The sequence below is a fragment of the Protopterus annectens genome, chromosome 7.part0 (assembly GCF_019279795.1).
Source record: "Protopterus annectens isolate FY-2018-M chromosome 7.part0, PAN1.0, whole genome shotgun sequence".
NCBI lineage: Eukaryota > Metazoa > Chordata > Ceratodontiformes > Protopteridae > Protopterus > Protopterus annectens.
This window is the reverse complement of record NC_056739.1, coordinates 1,702,029,471-1,702,041,938: the sequence shown is the minus strand read 5'-3', so window position 1 is coordinate 1,702,041,938 and position 12,468 is coordinate 1,702,029,471. Positions and strand designations below refer to the sequence as shown.

Below are 12,468 nucleotides of genomic sequence, written 5' to 3'. Positions count from 1 at the left end.
GTTTACTAGTTTGTGGGCAAGTGATAGTTGATACCATTGAAGGAGGTGTGAGGGAGTTCAAGCCAGCCCAGTTCAGCAAGTGAGAGACAGTGGTGACTATGGTAGGATGCCCCTGTGGCGAGTTTGGCAATTTTGTTGTAGCAGGTCTCTAGCTTGTTTAGATTGCATTGCCTTAGGTTGGTATATATTGGAGAGGCATAAAGTAGGGTGGAGATAAGGTGGGAATTTGCTATTGAAATCTTTGCTGCTTTGGTGAGAAGTTGCTTATTTCTGTATAATGCTCCTAGTTTTTTGTGGACTTTTTTATGGTCATGGATATGTGAATGTCAAATTTTAGTTTATTGTCTATTTCTCTATTTCCACTCCTAGCAATTTGGTGTGTTCAGTTGGGTATATAGTGGTGTTGTCTTTTGCTGTGATGTTAAAGTGAGAGTTGTTTTGAGTATGTTTGGTGGGTTGGAAGATGAGTAGTTTAGTTTTGTTTGGGTTGAGTATTAATTGGGCATCGGATATCCAAGTTTCAACAGAGGAAAAGGCTTCCTGTGTGACTTTTTGCAGTTTGGGTAGGGACTGGGCTGAGCAGATGATGGTTGAGTCATCTGCATATTGTATGAGTGTGCCATGTTTGGTGGCAGAGGCTAGATTATTTGTGAAAACAGAGAAAAGTAGGTGTCCAAGGATGGATCCTTGGGGAACCCCTATGGAGACAGGTAGTTGGGGAGATATGTCATTCTGCCATACAACGGATTGTTGGGCGGTCAGACAGGTAACTCCGAAACCAGTTGGTGACTGATTGAGAGAAGGATAGGTTATTGAGGACAGAGATGAGTTGTTTGTGTGGGACCATGTCAAATGCTTTAGAAAGGTCTAGGAAAGTGGCAGAGGAGAGATAGCCATTGTTTTTATGCTGAAGGATAGTGTTAGTAAAGGAGAGTAAGGCAGTGGTGGTGCTATGGTTTGGTTGGAAACCATGCTGAGTATTGGAAAGGAGGTTGTTAGTAAGGAGGTAGTCTGAGACCTGAGAATGTATGCATCTCTCTAGTAATTTGGAGAGTGGAGAGAGAATAGCTAAAGGGCAGTAATTGATTAGTTCTGTGGAGGGGCCGCCCTTGTGGAGGGGAGCTGTATGTGATACTTTCCACAGTGTGGGAACGTAACTTTCTGACAGAGATTGGTCAATCAAGATGGATACTGGGTAGGCCAGAGCATCAGCTGCGATTTGTAGGTATTCACTTGGGAAGTTGTCTGCTGCTAATTTGGTGGGCTTAAGTTTAGTTAAGACTTTTTTTATGTTGGAAGTAGGTACAGGAGAAAAAGAGAAGGCAGTGGGGAGATTACTAGTTGAAGGTGTGGGTTGGAGGGGAGGGAGGGTTGTGTTGCTTAGCTAGTGATAGTATGGTTTGTGTGAAGTGTGTGTTGAATGAGGTAGCAATATTTTTGGAGGAGCAAGGGATATTAGGAGGAGGGGTACTGACTTTACCTGGGTGGAGGATGGAGTTTATGGAGGGCCAGAATTGTTTGGGATTGTGTTGGGAGGAGTCTAGGGCAGACGGGAAGTATTGGAATTTGTCCTGTTTTATTAGCTTTTTAACTCTATTGCGTAGTTCTAGGAATTTCTGTCTAGTTGAGGGGTTTTTGGTTTTGCGCCAGCGCTCCCAGGCTTTATCCCTGTTTTTCATTTCTGACTTAGTAGTTTTCTGTAGCCATGGGGAGGGTTGTGCTTTCGTTCTGGAAAGTCTTATGGGGGCATGGTAATTAAGGATGCTCAGGAAGGTAGTATTAAAAAATTAAACTGTGTCATCAAGACTGTGAGGTACTTTAGGGGATGCCAGTTACATTCGTTGAGGGATGAGATGAATGTGAGTGGGTTAAAGTTTAGTTTTTATGTATTAGATGGTAGATGACAGGTTTAGCTTGGTATAGGTATTTTTTTGAGTAGGAATGTTGGGGAGTGATCACTGAGGCTATCTGATAAACAGCCTGCTATATGTAACTGGGGTCTCTTACTGACTAGTATCCAGTCCAGGGTAGTGTGCTTGCTGGAGTTTTTATTTATCCTGGTTGGTGACTGGACTAGTTGGGTGAAGCCATGAAGGTTTATATGATGGTTTGGATTGTTGCCAGAACAGGATTGCCAGTCAATATTGAAATCACCTAAAATGATACTTTATTGGGGGAGATGGTGGGTAGACCAGCTGAGGAGGTTTTCTAGTGGAGGGATGTTTTGGCCAGGTGGGAAGTAGCATCCAGTTATGTTGATGGCTTTGTTTTGGTTTGTTTTGAGGTTGGTATATATTATTTCTTCATTGCCTATTTGTGGAGCTGATGATTTTAAGATCTGGATGTTTAGATGCTGTTTAAATATTATAGCTACACCGCCTCCTTTCTTGTTTAGCCGGTCTACTCTTAGTATGCCGTAACCGGTAGGGAGTATTTGCTCACTGGTAATGTGAGGTTTTAGCCAGGTTTCTGTCAGGATGACTATATCTGGGGAGTACATGTCTATGGTGGCATGGAGTTCATGGACTTTGTTGGATATACTTCTAATATTTCGGCTTAGTAGAAGGAAGTCACTTTTCTATTGGCTGTGATATGAGAGAAGTTGTGGTTTCTAGTCTTATTATGAGGATTGGGGTTGGAGATGGTAGGGCCAGGGTTGGGGTGGATGTCTCCACTTAGGGCTAGTTTTGATATGCATGAGGTTATTAGTTTTCTCAGTTTTTGAATGTGTTTGTTTATTATGTGCTCTGTGGGTAATAGGTATGGTGGGAGGGTTACTATGTTATGTTGTAGGGATTTATTTATTTTTATTTATTTATTGCAGTTGGTTTACCAGGATAGTCCATTGGGCCAAAATGAACCCGTTTTCAATGGAGACCTGGGGAGAAAAGCTCCAAAAGTGTAGGTACAGAATCAATCTATCTAGGTTATATCCATCAACAATCTTAAGTGCAGCAGGTTATTAATGATAATTATACAGAATGCAAAAGATTAAAGCAAATCATTTCAAAAATAGTACAGCGAACATTAGAAATAATACAGACTTGTGATGAAACATACTGAAGATACAGACTATCAGAAGGAATAATACAAAGCAATACTGAAAGTAATTGCATATTAGGAAGCATAGACATTAGAGGGCCAGTCTAGTACATTCTTTGCAAATATCATAGAAATAATAATGTGTGTGTGGGGGAAAATAATAAGGAAGTTTGCTGGAGTAAAGAGAAGGAAAATGAAAATAGCCAGTGTTAGTTATGTAGGGTGGGAGCAAGAGCATTCCCACTGTGATGCTAGATATGAGTAAAGAGATCTTTTGAAAGTAAAATGGTTAGAGGTGGTGCGAATGGACGGTGGTAGGGAGTTCCAGAGGCGAGCTAGGCCATAGGATAGAAGGGATGCTTTATGTTTGAGTAATATAGTTGGTAGAATATGTGGGGGGTGCATAGGGATGGTTCTTGAGTTGGTGGGAGGGGAACTGAGTGAGGGTGAGACATGAGTGATGGTGTGAGTAGTAGTACAGTGGTAGTGGTTGAGTGGGGGAATGATGGAGCTTTGGTAGGATGTGAGATATGCAAGGAGAGTGCATGCATTGAGCATAGGTAAGGTATGCTTGTACATGTTAGTTGAGGAGGTGTGATAGTAGTGGGAAAATGGAGGAGGTAGTGTTGGGTTAGCGCTGTGGTTGGCTATTGTAAAGATGGGAGGGGTTTGCGAGTGTAATAAAGGTAGGACCACTGGGGAGAATAGGGGGCAGGGTGGGGAGTGAAGCGGGTAGAGACCCTGTTAGTTGCTCTTATGAGGGGGCTGGAAACAATCAGGTAACAGAGTAAACTGATAAATGAACATATGATCGTGACAAAGGGTGGTTGTAGTTTTAAAAATGGTGCCTGCCACAGGTAATATTTATTAACTTTGGGATTGGCTTAAGGTAATAAACAGGGAAGGGGGAGGGGGAGAACAAGGGTGTGAGCTGGCAGTTCTTTTGTACTGCTGCTAATGAGCCAAAGCAAAGACAAGTTTGTGTTTAAGAAACAATCAGAATTGACCAAGGACTGCTCTAAAACTGTAAGTCATTTCTTAACCATTTCTCAGGTGGAAAAACAGGATGACCCTGTATCAGTAGGCTACTGTGGTCTCAGTTTAAATAAACAAACACACAGTATTGATCAGTTATGGATACTATTTGCTAACAGAAGGGAATAAGAGAGAAAGTGGAAGATGAGCGTGTGTGTGTGTGGGGGGGGGGGGCTGCTTACAAGCCAAAGCACAGTGCTCTCCAGGGGAAAATGAATATTGGCTCAAACAGGTAGACACATACTCAAAGTTAGCTGTTTGCAGACAGTTCAAACCCGGACTGTGCTTTTCTTATAAGAATGATAAAGGTGGTACCGCAGTTGAATACTTAAGAGTGGTGTTAGTTTCAAAGTTAACTTTAGCTGTTTGCAGACAGTTCAGACCTGGACTGCGCTTTTCTTATAAGAATGATAAAGGTGGTACCGCTCACTCTTTACAAATTAGATCAGGTCTCGAGAGGTCGAGCATCCTTTGGCTCTATGGTGCTTCGGAATATTTTTCCGTGAGACCTCCCAAGGCTAAAGTAGCTGGGGATTCTGTCCCTCTCTCAAAGATTGGGTGAAGATTGACATCATCAGATAAAGAAGTTATGTCTTAACGTTCCATCTGTGTTGTCGCTCCCCACCCACCTTCCCCCATCCAGAGACTCTTAGTATATCGGATTAGTCCTAAGCTAGTTTCTCATTCAGGGCTCATATAGGGCCTTTTCGTCTGTATTCTCTCTAGTTAACCATATTTTGCCTTTCTATATGCTTTTTATTGGGCAAACTCGATCTGAAGTAATCTCTGTCAGGAGCATTATGGGTAGTGCCTGACTAGAAAGTTTGGAGAGCGTGAGCTGGAAGATATGCCTGAGTCAATTCCGAAGTTTGGAACTGAACCCACTCTCAAGGATTGGTGAAGATCGACAACACAGATGGAATGTTATGGTAAGGCATAACTTTTTTTTTTTTGAGAGTGTAGTGAGGGTTTTCCTCTGTCTCCATGTAGAGGCCCTCTATACCACCTAATATTCCAACTCCAGATTGCAGCATCTTGGGGGGGGGTGATGAGTTGTATTACCAATTTGCCTAATTAAGCTTTTTGGATATTACACTTTACAACTATTATTTATGTGAATCTGTTTGGGGAATGCACTGAGTAGCATTTGAAGAAAGCGTGGACCTTTGAGTTGATACACTGGAAGCAGGATCATTTTCTTCCACTATCGTCCCTTTTTGTTGTGCTTTTATTGTGATTCTTCATTTGATAGTCAAGGGTTGGATCATATACACTGGTGATTTTGGGGGCAGGGGGCTTTTTTTTGTGCTTAGTTGTGATGGGAGGTTAATGTTAGTCAAGAACTAGGCCACACAGATTAATGGTCCATGCTTTACATATAGTGTATTTTATTGCTGTTTTCTCTAATATACTCCAGCTATCATATTTATGAGAATCAAGTAATGCTGCAAAATACCAAGTTTAAAATGGCAATGCAGTCTTCTTTATTGTAACTTATATTGCAATTTTCTTTGAATAATACAGGAAACGGAACTTGATTAAATTTTTTGTCCTTTTTAATTTTTTAGGGACAAGGCTGACACTCCACTGTCTGTGCGATCACTGAAGTAAGACTCTTGTTTTCATATGACACTATGTGAGAGGGGCAGTACTATTATGTTTGATAGCTTTTTGATAGAATTATTTATGCATTTGCTTATTGTAGTACCCCTTGATAACTGGGTAGGTTAGTCCTTCTGCACTTATAAGCAGAACACAGAAAAAAGCAAACAGATTAACAAACCATTTGTAGCACAGGTTTTATATTTGCATATGGAAGCTTTGTTGGATGAAAAAAATATCAGATGTATACATTCCAGTAAAACCTGATATCTGACCATTTATAGGATGAAAACTCTAATATATTTTGCCTGAAATGTTGACTAATAAAACGTATTTAAAAACAGGTTTGCTAAATAGCAGATTGGGATCAAATTTCAGTGTGCATTGTATATAGTTTGATGACAAGGACTGTTTACAACTAACCATCCAGGAATAATAGAAAACACTAAAGAATATTAACTATACTGGCCTGATGCATGTTGAAGATAATAAGAGTGAAAACATCACTGATTTCTTATCTGAACTCTTGCAAATTGATTGTGACACTTGTGCAGATAAACAGCTACTGATCCAGCAGCAAATTTTATCATTTGTGTTCTCACCTTTGCTCACCACCAGGGACAAGTTACTTTAATAGAAATTAACTGGCCCCGGTGAAATAACTTTTTGATCCAATGTTGTCTTTTTCGTTTGTCTCAACTGTTGGGTATATTGGATCTGACCAGATCCAATTATGGCAAGTTTCACTCTTGGATCCAAGGCTTAGGCTTCTCCCCTTGCCCTCACTGTTCCTCAGATCTTGTTTGCCACTCATTCTAGTCAGATGCAATTTCAAGGCTCAGATCTTTTTTTGCTGCTGTGTGTGGAGGTAACTGAATTATTTATTCTTTGTTCTTTTTAATTCAGTATAGTTCCATTCTTTCTTAGAGTAGTGTTGGGCCATTAGCAGGTATTTTTCTCTGTTATATGTTCCAGATGGAGTCCCTGCTTTTTCTCTTAACTTTTATATATAATTCCTTTTCAGGACCCATAGACCATAGTCGTGTGTGTACTTCTTAGGGGCTTTGCATCTTGATAAAGACTACTTTTGGATTAAGGGCCCTTACAGATCGTAGGTCTAATTTAGTTTTAAAAGGCATTCTTTCAGTCCCGGGGGGTAGATCAGCCTCATCCCTTTATGGCTGGATGTCCCTCAGCCAGCAGAACCATGGTGAAATCTAAGGAAGATAAGCTAAATGAGAAGGACAAGGAAAAAGAGGGAGAAAGAAAACGACAAAGCTAAAGACAGACCGTGGGAGAAGGAATTGATAAAAAAAAGTCTCTGGACCCTGCAAGAACTGTGGATCCAGAGCCAAAACTTTCCACGCCATTGGACCTGGTCTCTGATCCCATCATTACCCATTGAATCTAGGTTCATCACTGAGCCGACCACCCCTCTGCTCCGAACACTAGTCTTAGAAGAGAGGTCCTCCCAGAGTTTCTCCAGGCCAGCATCAAGGGGTTCTTTGCCAGGGTTGGTACTGCTTGGAGCATGTCTAAAGCAGATGTGGACAGGATGATGCAGAAGTTCCTGTTGATCCGGATTCAGATGGGGTCCTCCCTTCACCTTCAGCACTGGAAGTGCTGGGACCTAACCCTGCCCACCCCTTAACTGATTTGTCCTTCTGCCTTTGGATCTGGTGGTCTTTGAATCAAGCATTCTCAGTAGAATACCTTTGTCTGAGCTTATAATCTGATCATCTTTGACTCTGACAGTGTCGCTTACCTGTAAAACTTAGGGAGCATCAGATATCAAGGGGTTCCAGAGCAAAGAGGTCAGAGCTGGTGCACAAGGGTCAGAATTTACTCTGAGACTGTCAGAACATCCCATCCTGTTGGTGCATTGGCACTGGACAGCTCAGCACTGGTGTCTGCTTCGGAACAGAGCCAAGTCGAGTTTTGGGGGTGGTCCTTTGTTGGGTTCCTCGGATCCCAACATCTACTTCCTGGTTGGTCATTGTAGCTGATGAACCCATTGACTTGGTTTCGTAGCAGGCGTGGACTGAGCCGAACATGCTGGAGTCCATACCCTACAAGCCTCATAAAACCTTCGCTTCTTCACAAGACAGATCCTATTGCAGCAAAGGGGCCCACAGTAGATGCCATCATAGTGGTGGTAGCCATGAAGAAAGAGCTATCAGAGGAAAGCTATTCTGTTCATGAACAGGGAGTCCCAAATTTTGGACAGATTTGGAGACTTGACTTATGCTTCAGCAACATTTACATTATATGCAGTGAACTACCTAGCAGGCTTCAGAAGATTTCCTTGCAACTTGAGCAAGTAATGGAACAAGTCCCCTGTCAGGTGCCATGACTGCAGAGTCCCACAAGACAGTAAAATCATAGATAGTGACCCTTCAGTCTATATCCAGAGTGTGGCCATATGCCTTATATCCAATGCAGCGGATGGCACATCTAGAGTGGCAGGCATTGGCATTGCTCTACATTGATACGCCTTGCTGAATCTCTGTGATTTTGCAGAGAACTTCTAAACATCCTGTTTGAATGCCCCTTTTGAGGGGTCCTCCCTCTTTGGGACAAAGTGAAGGACACACTAACTAGACGTGAGCAAGATGGCAAAACCCTGTTTGCCATCTGTATCCTCTTTTCACTGCCCTCAAAGGATCTTCTCCCAGTATCAAAAGGGTAGTAATAGGTTATGGTTCCAAAAGTCTCTGTTTTATGCATAACACTTCTGGGGTTAGCCCCCCCCCCCAGGCAGAGGTGGGAATAATAACAATGTATATTGCTCCGGTGGCAGAGGTAGTTTACAGAACCTAAGAATATGACGTCCTTCTCATTCTTCCTCACTGATGAGTTATGGAGCAGATCCTCGGATCTAATTCAGCTGCATCTTCCAGACATTATATCCCAATCTGAAGCTCCTCCCTCTTCCCACAGTGTAACATACCACGTCCAACTCCCCAGATTTAATTTGCCGCCAAAGGGGTAGGATGGAAGATTACCTATTCTCGAGGTGTAAGGAACCTTAATTTTTCTTTTTCTACCTTTCTCAGTACTGCTTCCTACCTCCCTCAGTAGCCTTATCAGCTGTAATATTGCATGTAATGGGATCCTATCTCGCCTACATTCATAACTGATGGGTTCGGAGCCGATCCATCGGCTCCGACTCGGCCAACTAGTATACTAGAACGAAGTCTCTTATTGGCTGGGCTACCCTCTATCCCAGGATGCACCACACCTGCTTCCCCAGATCTCGTTTGCCGCTTTATCAAACTAGACGTGGTCTCGACTTGGCTGAAGCTAAGTGTATTTTCTTCTTTTTTCTGGTCTTTTGACCTGGGGTTTCCTCATAAATTCAATCAACAGCTGTTTTAACAGCTATTCTTAAGTTTGTGTATTGTTTGAGTGTTATTGGCATTTTTGTATCTGTTGGTACTTCGGGCAAGGCCCATTTAAGTTAGAGGGCCTTTGCCCTTCTTAGTGGAGTGAGTGTGTTGTCTGTTTTTATTCCTTTTTCTTCTCCGGGTAAAGCCTGTTTAAGTTAGAGGGCTTTTGCCCGTTGTTGTGTTCCCTTTGTTGTTGTTCTTTCTCCTTGTGAGGTAAATCTTGTGTTCAGAGGGCTCGCGCCCTATTCTCGCGCTTTAAAGTTTTTGGTGAAGTACTGTTTTTTGTGTGGCAGTTAGATTGTTCCACTATTCCATTAGTTTGTTGGTGAAAATGTCTAAAGAGCAGAAATCTGGTTTTAAAATTGCACTAAGTGCAATTATAAAATGTCTATCACGGATAGTCATGCCATTTGCGTTTATTGTTTAGGGCCAAAGCATTTGCAAGAGACATGTAGTGTTTGCCATGCCTTTTCCGCTAGGGTTCTTCAAGAACGAAAAAATAAATTAATCCTGAAGGGCCTTATTAAGCCCTCCTGTGAGGAAGCTTTGGCTTCATCTTCTGCTACTGCTTCTAAAAAGAAAAGGTCGTCGGCTCCGACCAGTCCGTCGGAGCCGACTACTAAGAAGCATAAGTCGACCTCTTCTTCCTCTGCTCCACTGACTTCGGAGCCGAGAGTCGAAGGGTCTGCCTCGATGCCTATTTCCTCGGCTCCATTAGTTTCAGAGCCGCAGGTTGGAGCATCGAGAGGCGAATCACCTCCCTCGGTTCCATTGGTCTCGGAGCCGATGGAGGTGTGCAGCTCAGACTCTTCCCCCTCGGCTCCGAAAGCTCCTTCGGCGCCGATCCTTCATACTGTGTCGGATCCGGCGCCGATAGTGTTGGAGCCCTTTCGGAGCCGGTCCCCTACCTTGTCTGAGCCAAGAGAGAAGTCGTCTCGGCCCCTTTCTATTTCCTCTAGATCCTCCAAATTATCTGATTCGGATTTGGATAGAGTTATTCAAAGGCTTTTCCAGTCTCCAGTTTTCGCAAAAATGGTCTCGGCTCCAGCCCATTCGGCCCCGGAGCCAATCCCCCCCCCCAAAGCTTTCGATTCCTCCTCCAACTTCCTCAGAGCCGTTGGAGTCGGTGATGGTGGAGCAAGGCGGAGCCGCACAGTCGGAACAGAGACCCCTTCGGAGTTTATCGGTTCCGACCATTGTTCCTACCCTGTCCTCGGGTTCGGGGTTCGGTACCGGGACTTCCTCAGCCGGGGCCGAGGGGAACATCTTGGAGCTAGGTGCCTCTGTGCCTAGTCTTCCCTTCGGAGCATCGGCTGCGGGGATTCCTAGTGCCGTCGTGGTCTCTCGGCCAGTGACCTCCATGGAGTCTGGAGGTCCTGCCTTTGAGGCCATGAGGAGCGGGCTGGCCATGTCCTTGCCGGCTCAGCAGGTTTCCATCTCACCGTCCCTAGACCTAGAGACTGGTGCTTCTGGCGTATTGCAGTCCCATGACAGTGGGGTCCCAGGGCCTGAGGATACCCATGTGGGGGGTTCCCTTCTTCCGGGGGGTCCGTCCGAAACCGCTTCGGATGAGCCTCCACGGAAGAAATTGTGCAAGAGGAAGCACGTGGACTCCCAAGATGAGTCTATCACATCTGACACTGACCTCAATGATGTGGAGGGGTCCCCAAAATCATCTTCGGATGATGTCTCTTTCTCGGATATCCTTGAGATTCTGAGACAGAGAGGAGATTGGCAGGCCAAAACCCCTTCCGCTGAGGAGTCAGTCTTCCTCAAGGCCTTCGGGGCCCAGCCCTCCGCCTCCTGGGTGTCTCCACCCTTCGATGAGTTACTTGATTTAATTTCTCGAAGGGCTTGGGAGCACCCTGACTCTGTGGAACTGGTGCCTGCAAGACCCAACAAATTCCTTTCAGCCCCCCCCTCAAAAGGAATTTTTAATGAAAGGAGTTCCTGTAGATGCGATGGTGGTGGCATCTGCCACACAGCAGGACGTGGCAGAGGCTTCAACGTCTATCCACCCTCCTAATAAGGATTCCAGGAGCATAGATAGGTATGGGAAGCGTACCCTTTCTTCAGCGGCCTTTACCTTACGGTCGCTGAATTACCTGTGTCATTTTACTAGGCTCCAAAGGGACCTCCTTAAAGAGCTAGGTGAGTCCCTCACAGGTAATCTACCTGAGGCGTTAGCCCACACTGTTGGCGCCCAGATGACTACCTTATCATCCATTGTGAACTCGTCCATGAGGCTCATCTCGTATGCGGCCGAGGGGGCGACTAGAGCAGCGGGAACAGGCGTGGCCCTTAGGAGACACGCCTGGTTACGCTTGTGTTCCTTTGCGGAGGCCTTCAAGTCTTCCTTCGCCGACTCCCCTTTTGATGGGTCCTCTTTGTTTGGACCCAAGGTGAAGGACACACTGACTCAGTGCGAGCAGGAGGGCAAGACCTTGACTGCCGTTGGGGCCCGTTTTTCCGCTCCCTCTAGGCCTTAACCCAAGGCCCAGAGAGGAGGGAAAATGTGGTTCAGGAAAACTCAGAGGTCTTTCCCTACTCCACCCAGTGATCCCCCCTCTAGAGGCAGGGGGGGGATTCGGGAAGACGCCGTCCCAGAGGTGGCAGAGGCCCCCGTAACTCTGGAGACCGCGATTCCTTTCGTGGTTCCTCCTACGCTTACCGTCCCTGAGTTGGTGCCCGACTGTGCAGCTCCGGAGCCAGTCGGGGGTCGTTTTGCGGAACACCCACAGGTTTGGGAAGCTATTACCAGCGACCAGTGGGTGCTCCGGATTATTACCGGAGGCTATCTCATTCCCTTCATCAAGCCCCCCCCCCCTTCCCTTCAGGGAAATCCCGGACGTGCCACCCAATCAGCGGTATCAAGCAGCAATAGAGGTTTCAAAGCTGCTAGAAAAAGGAGTCATCCAGCCTGTCCCCGCCGATCAGATCGGATCAGGAACTTACTCAAGACTATTTTTGGTGCCAAAAAAGACAGGGGACTTCAGGCCCATTTTGGACCTCAGTTCATTGAATCGCTTTGTGAAAAAGTCCAAATTCCGAATGGTCACTCTTCAGTCCATTCTCCCACTATTGGAGAAGGATGTCTGGATGTGCTCCATAGATCTCAAGGACACTTACTATCACATTCTGATAAGTCAAGAGTCCAGGAGTCATTTACGCTTCCGCCTGGGCGACAGTCATTTCCAGTTTCGAGCACTGCCCTTTGGTCTCACCACAGCCCCCAGGGTGTTCACCAAGTGTCTGGCAGTGGTGACTGCTCACCTGAGAAGTCTAGGATTCCAAGTGTTTCCATATCTAGACGACTGGCTCCTTACTGCCACCTCCAAGCATCTACTAATTCAGTCGCTCATGGCCACAGTCAGCTTGGCGCGTTTCCTAGGAATCCCTT

General features: G+C 45.1%; 1 protein-coding gene across 2 annotated transcripts in view; it reads left to right on the top strand.

Annotated features, from left to right (window-relative positions):
• The window catches only part of BBS1 (Bardet-Biedl syndrome 1), a 1,329,035-nt gene that overhangs the window by 277,778 nt on the left and 1,038,789 nt on the right, over window positions 1-12,468 (top strand). For both annotated transcript variants that reach the window (XM_044078217.1, XM_044078216.1), the window contains one exon: window positions 5,646-5,684. In XM_044078217.1, coding sequence (XP_043934152.1) covers window positions 5,646-5,684 — 39 coding nt within the window. The remainder of the gene's footprint in view (window positions 1-5,645; window positions 5,685-12,468) is intronic.